This window comes from Xenopus tropicalis, chromosome 8, assembly GCF_000004195.4.
Source record: "Xenopus tropicalis strain Nigerian chromosome 8, UCB_Xtro_10.0, whole genome shotgun sequence".
Lineage (NCBI taxonomy): Eukaryota > Metazoa > Chordata > Amphibia > Anura > Pipidae > Xenopus > Xenopus tropicalis.
In genome coordinates this window covers 93,598,430-93,605,500 of record NC_030684.2, presented here as the reverse complement: position 1 = coordinate 93,605,500, position 7,071 = coordinate 93,598,430, and the positions used below count along the sequence as shown (strand labels likewise).

The window sequence follows — 7,071 nt, the reverse complement described above, 5'->3', positions numbered from 1 at the left end:
CAAGGCTAACTGTCATTGGTTGTTGGATTCATAATCCCTAAAAAAAAATGATTTCCGCTATCTGATTTGTTGGTTCAAATAGTTAATTAGTATTCAAGTGTCTGGGGGAACTTCAGAGCCAGACCCAAGTTTCAATGTTTATACATAAACAATTGGAGCCAGTCCCACATTAGAATGTGTGATAACTAGGTTTGAATATCTATGTATATAAATATGTGTGGTGCTTTAATCCTGGCTTTCAACAAAAGGTTGAAGAGGTTTTCTTGTAACCCTTTTGTTATAAGAAGTCACTCTTTTGTTATCTTATTTGGATTTATGGCTAACTTAGACTGCATTTTCCCCAGCTGTGATGACTGTAATTACTATGTATTCCTATTATGATTTATCCCATACACAAGATATCTATACATTTATACAAACTCTCACACACACAGATCCACACACAATCCTATCTTTTAATAATTAATATCTATACAGATACTAATGGAGGTTTTACATTAACAGTCTTGTTGGTTAACAGGCTTAAACCTGTACAGATCATGTAGAAGTCAATGACAGATGTCCTTCTCCTTTTCTGGAGAATGCTTCTTTTACTTTTGAAATTTTTGAGGTTTCAGCTTTTTGACTCTTTGACTCTGACAATTTAAAAAAAAAAATCAGTTCAGACTGATAACTAAATGTCAGGCATACGTGGAAATGAGTTTATTCAATTTTTAAGAAAATGAAAAAATAGAACAAAAATCAGTTCAGACTGTTAAGTAATATCAGACATACGTGAAAATGAAAAAAAAATATGTTGAAGTTTTAGTAAATGTGCCCACCAAGGTGCAAATTAAGTGTCTCAACAATCATAAAAACAACTCAAATTAAGGCACACCCATTCCATCATATTGGTGCCCTCATAGTTAAAGCCCATTCAAAACACAGGAAACTTTACAAAACATTAAAAATGGTCACACCCAATCTACCATATTGGTGCCCTCATAGTTGAATCCCATTCAAAATATGAAAAACTTTATCATTACAAAACTTTAAAAATACCAACTTTAAAATATACTGTTATTTAAATATCGGAATTGAAAATTGGAGAACCTTGTTTGACCTGTGCACCTTTGAGAACAGCTGTGTAGGTCTTTACTCTCTGGGGGCAGTCTTTGTAGACATGTTTTTCCAGACCACAAAGGTTACATGCTTTCTTCTTGGGGCAATCCTTGGTGTCATGCCCCGTGACTCTGCAGTTCCTGCAGGCAGTTGACTTGCAGTTTTTCATCCAGTGTCCCAGCTCACCACATTTCCTGCAGGTCTGTGGTAGGTCTAGGTAGTCGATGATGCCCAGTGAGCTGCCCAAGAAGAAGTTTTGTGGAAGGTGTCGGACGCCGTCTGATGAGCTTTTGTCTCTGTGAAGTTTTACCAGGACTGACCACTTGCCAGTCCAGAATCCATTCACATCTATGATGTGTGCTGGGTCTGTCAGCAACGTGCAGAACCGACTCAGGAATGTTGCAACATCCTTCCCTGGGGTGTGGGGGTTCCGCACTGCAACCGTCACCCACCTTTCCTTCCTTAGAATAGGGCTTTTGGCCATAAAGCTAGAGAAATGTGATTCAGGGCTTGCCGCCTTTACATTTTCCCCGTACCTCCTGCAGATATCCATGGAGGTGAAGGTTACGTAGAATAAATCCCAGATGAAGCTCTAATATAGCGGTGGGATCCCAGAGTAGCTCACTTCTTTGTCTCTCTCTAACTGAGCCCTACCTGGCCTGATATACTCTTTACTCCCATATCTGATTGGTTGGTTCAAATAGTTCATTAGTATTCATGTGTCTGGAGGGAACTGTCGGAGTCGGACACAAGTTTCAATGTTTATACATAAACAATTGGATCCAGTAACACATTAGAATGCGTAATAACTTGGTTTGAATGTTTATACATAAACGATTGGAGCCACTCCCACATTAGAATGTGTGATAACTAGGTTTGAATATTTATGTATATAAACATGGGTGGTGCTTTAATCCTGGCTTTAAATATATGGTTGAAAAGGTTTTCTTGTAACCCCTTAGATATAAGAAATGTTAGCTTTTTAGTAAATGTGCCCACCAATCATAAGGTGCAAATTAATTGTCTTAACAATCATAAAAAAGGCTCACATTAAGGCACACCCTTTGTACCATAATGGTGCCCTCATAGTTGAAGCCCATTCAAAATCATTACAAAACTTTAAAAATCCCAACTTTCAAATATACTGTTATTAAAATATTGGCATTAAAAATTACACTTTTTTTAGAAATTCAGAAGAATTTTTCAAGACAATTTAATGAAAGGGAAAAATGATGTACAAGTTAAATTATATGCAGAAAATTTCAGTTGAAAGATGACTAATTCCTATCAGAAATCATAACAAATGGTGAAAAAAGGTTTTTTTGACGCACTTCATTTTTTGACACAGCTGAAACTTTTTTGACATGGTCGCAACTTTTTTACTGCAACCGCAACTTATTTTACATGACTACAACTATGTATGTATATTAGTGATGAGCGAAACTAATTTGTCGCGCGGCGTAATTTGTCGCGCGGCATAATTTTTCGCGCGGCGTAATAAATTTGGCGCCACCGTTTTCGTTGCGCGGCGCAATTTTTCATCGCGAGGTGTAATTTTTCGCGCGGCGTAATTTCTGCGCACGCGGCGTAATAAATTTGGCGCCACCGTTTTCATTTCGCGGCGGAATTTTCCGTTGCGCGAAAATAACTGTAAGCGCGTGGTGAAAATTTCGCGGCGCGACGAGCGCACAAATTCTACAGGTGGTTTTGTTTGTGGGTTGCACCTTTTTCACTGAGAACAACATCCAAGGGGTTGGTGAGCAGCATGTTGCCCCCGAGCTAATGTAGAGAGAGATATTCTGAGACAATTTGCAATTGGTCTTCATTTTTTTTATTTATGAGGGCCGATTCACTTAAGTGCGTTGAAACGAGCGCTATTTCTAGCATGCGTTAAAAATTTTATCGAGATGCTGTGTGTGTTATTTAAGTCGTGAAGACTATTTTCATGCTATATTGGACGCATCACATCAACGCATCGCGCACAAATAGTCGCCATATGCAAAAAAACGCACGCCATATTAGCCAAACACGGCATTACTTTCGGAAAACTACTGTTCTGAAAATGCCCATTTCCCTGCAAACTGGCGGCTGCATCACTCTAGGGCCAACACAGACTTGAATAAATCCCACTGCAAAGTACATATTTTGTTGCCAAAAGCTCATTTACTGCACTTTTCTATAATTACCGCCTGCCCCAAGTAGGGGTTCATTTTCGCATAGCCTAATGCGATATTTAGCGCGTCTAAGTGTGAATCATGCGTTAGTATTATTTCTATGTGCAAATTAACGCATGCGGTTCCTGTTATCTGGTTGCTAGTTTCCAAATTACCTTAGCAACCATGGGCTTGCTAACATAGAGTTGGAATGCTGGGGATTTTGGCTGCCATGGTCAGTGACCCCTTTTTGAAAACTGCAAAGAGTTAAAAGAAGATGGCAAACAATTCAAAAACTGTGAACAAATAAATAATGAAGACCAATTGTAAAGTTGCTTAGTATCACTACAGGGTTATGGGAGATAGCTCTCAGTACAAGTGAGGGAATACAGGGGTAGGGGAGATAGCTCTCAGTACAAGTGAGGGAATACAGGGGTAGGGGAGATAGCTCTCAGTACAAGTGAGGGAATACAGGGGTAGGGGAGATAGCTCTCAGTACAAGTGAGGGAATACAGGGGTATGGGAGATAGCTCTCAGTACAAGTGAGGGAATACAGGGTTATGGGAGATAGCTCTCAGTACAAGTGAGGGAATACAGGGGTAGGGGGATAGCACTCAGTACAAGTGAGGGAATACAGGGGTATGGGAGATAGCTCTCAGTACAAGTGAGGGAATACAGGGGTAGGGGAGATAGCTCTCAGTACAAGTGAGGGAATACAGGGGTATGGGAGATAGCTCTCAGTACAAGTGAGGGAATACAGGGGTAGGGGAGATAGCTCTCAGTACAAGTGAGGGAATACAGGGTTATGGGAGATAGCTCTCAGTACAAGTGAGGGAATACAGGGGTAGGGGAGATAGCTCTCAGTACAAGTGAGGGAATACAGGGGTATGGGAGATAGCTCTCAGTACAAGTGAGGGAATACAGGGTTATGGGAGATAGCTCTCAGTACAAGTGAGGGAATACAGGGGTAGGGGGATAGCACTCAGTACAAGTGAGGGAATACAGGGGTATGGGAGATAGCTCTCAGTACAAGTGAGGGAATACAGGGGTAGGGGAGATAGCTCTCAGTACAAGTGAGGGAATACAGGGGTATGGGAGATAGCTCTCAGTACAAGTGAGGGAATACAGGGGTAGGGGAGATAGCTCTCAGTACAAGTGAGGGAATACAGGGGTAGGGGAGATAGCTCTCAGTACAAGTGAGGGAATACAGGGGTAGGGGAGATAGCTCTCAGTACAAGTGAGGGAATACAGGGGTAGGGGAGATAGCTCTCAGTACAAGTGAGGGAATACAGGGTTATGGGAGATAGCTCTCAGTACAAGTGAAGGAATACAGGGTTATGGGAGATAGCTCTCAGTACAAGTGAGGGAATACAGGGGTATGGGAGATAGCTCTCAGTACAAGTGAGGGAATACAGGGGTAGGGGAGATAGCTCTCAGTACAAGTGAGGGAATACAGGGGTAGGGGAGATAGCTCTCAGTACAAGTGAGGGAATACAGGGGTAGGGGAGATAGCTCTCAGTACAAGTGAGGGAATACAGGGGTATGGGAGATAGCTCTCAGTACAAGTTGATACAGGGACTGGTCCGATTGCCATCTTGGAGTCAGGAAGGAATTGTTTCCCCTCTGCGGCAAATTAGAGAGGCTTCAGATCGGGTTTTTTGCCTTACTCTCAATTAACCAGTTAGGCAGGCTATATATAGGTATTAAGGTTGAACGTGATGGACGTATGTCTTTTTTCAACCTATCTTACTATGTTACTATGCTTATAATTGGCCATTCTACTACATGCTAATAATTAACTTAAATGTGAACCACCCTTTAAGTTAATCTGCCATGTTTTGCTTTGTGGCAAAATTCCCAAACAGGTTGCAAAATTCGCTGAATTGCATTGCAGTCAATGGGAAGACCAATTCCCATGCAGTTTGGCTGAGTATACTGCCTGCTACACACATGCCCTACATTGTTAGAGAACCTCCTTTCCGCTATGCTACAAGTGTTTTCTCCCAAGTGAAAAAAGGCTCCCATTTTGCCAGTTTCTTAAAAACATGTCTGTGATTTTTTACATTACTTCTGGTTGACAGTTAATGGTATCTACTACTGCACTAAAAAAGTACCTAAAAGTACAATCTATATTTTATATGTTACTACTAGCTTACAAACACAGCCACAACTAATAATAAATATGAACAGATACCATCTGGGTGCTTTGTATCCCACATTAACATGAATATACTGTATATTTTTGTGTAAATGTAATGAATCTACTAAAATACTATGTAATGTTACACAACTTCAAGTATCATCTGATCAGTAGTTAAATGAAATAAAATCCAAATGTTGAAGTTTGAAAATAAAGAAAATTTTTATATAACAAAATTGCACAACGGTGCACTGCACTTAAAAAAACTACATAAAAGCAGGAGGAGGAGGAGGAGGAGAAGGAGGAGGAGAAGGAGAAGGAGGAAGAGGAGGAGAACAGGACAGGATGGCCTCCTGAATCTCCCTCAAGTTCTGCCGCATAAGGGCCACATCCTGCCCCATAAGGGCCATATCCTGCCTCAGAAGGCCATAGTCCTCCCTCATAAGGGCCACCTCTTGGCGGACCTCTTGTAGGAGGTCCAAAAAAATATTTGCCCCCCCTGTTTGGGAGGCAGCATCCCGTGCTCCTGGGGGTGCTTCTGGCGCTGCTGCTGGTGGTGCTGCTGGAGGTGCTGGCTCTGCCTCATCATCACCAAGCTGGGGATCCTGTGCAGGAGCCGGTGGTGCCTCTGCCTCTGCCTCTGCCCCATTATCAGCCTGCTCCACCTGTAGCCATTCGTCTGTCAATGAAAGAATTACAGTTTGAGAAATACAGCACTTGCTTTTGTACCGAACAAATGATACAGGCTGAGATGTGTCATGTAACTACAGGAAAACCATTATCTATAAGCATGGAAGGTATGGGGCAGGGCATCTATAAGCATGGCAGGTATGGGGCAGGGCATCTATAAGCATGGCAGGTATGGGGCAGGACATCTATAAGCATGGCAGGTGTAGTGTTCAACAGCAACCCTGTTATAAGATGTTTGTTATGTTTTGTTAATGTTTAGTGCTATGCAACACTGCTGACATTAGAGGGCGCCCTTTCCAGCAAACCAGATAGTATCATAGTCACTATGGGATGACAGTCATGTGACCCATTATGGTGTCATAGCCATGTGAGCAGAGCTGGCAGCCTAAGAGTTTGTAAAATAAAGCCTATAGCAAAAGCCTCTGTGTATGTGTGGGTCCAAACCTTACAGAAGGTATGGGGCAGGGTATCTATAAGCATGGCAGGTATGGGGCAGGACATCTATAAGCATGGCAGGTATGGGGCAGGACATCTATAAGCATGGCAGGTGTAGTGTTCAACAGCAACCCTGTTATAAGATGTTTGTTATGTTTTGTTAATGTTTAGTGCTATGCAACACTGCTGACATTAGAGCGCGCCCTTTCCAGCAAACCAGATAGTATCATAGTCACTATGGGATGACAGTCATGTGACCCATTATGGTGTCATATCCATGTGAGCAGAGCTGGCAGCCTAACAGTTTGTAAAATAAAGCCTATAGCAAAAGCCTCTGTGTATGTGTGGGTCCAAACCTTACAGAAGGTATGGGGCAGGGTATCTATAAGCATGGCAGGTATGGGGCAGGGTATCTATAAGCATGGCAGGTATGGGGCAGGGCCTCTATAAGTATGGCAGGTATGGGGCAGGGTATCTATAAGCATGGCAGGTATGGGGCAGGGCCTCTATAAGTATGGCAGTTATGGGATGGGAAACACCATTAAGAGATAA

At 42.2% G+C, this 7,071-nt stretch overlaps 1 protein-coding gene across 1 annotated transcript; it reads right to left on the bottom strand.

Moving 5' to 3' along the window:
* Positions 1–437: 437 nt before the first annotated feature.
* On the bottom strand, positions 438–1,753 carry LOC101730673 (zinc finger CCHC domain-containing protein 3). Its single transcript, XM_004917149.4, has one exon. It carries the CDS (start codon positions 1,652–1,654, stop codon positions 1,064–1,066), a length of 591 nt encoding a protein of 196 aa, XP_004917206.1. The 5' UTR covers positions 1,655–1,753; the 3' UTR covers positions 438–1,063.
* Between the last annotated feature and the right edge of the window lie 5,318 nt (positions 1,754–7,071).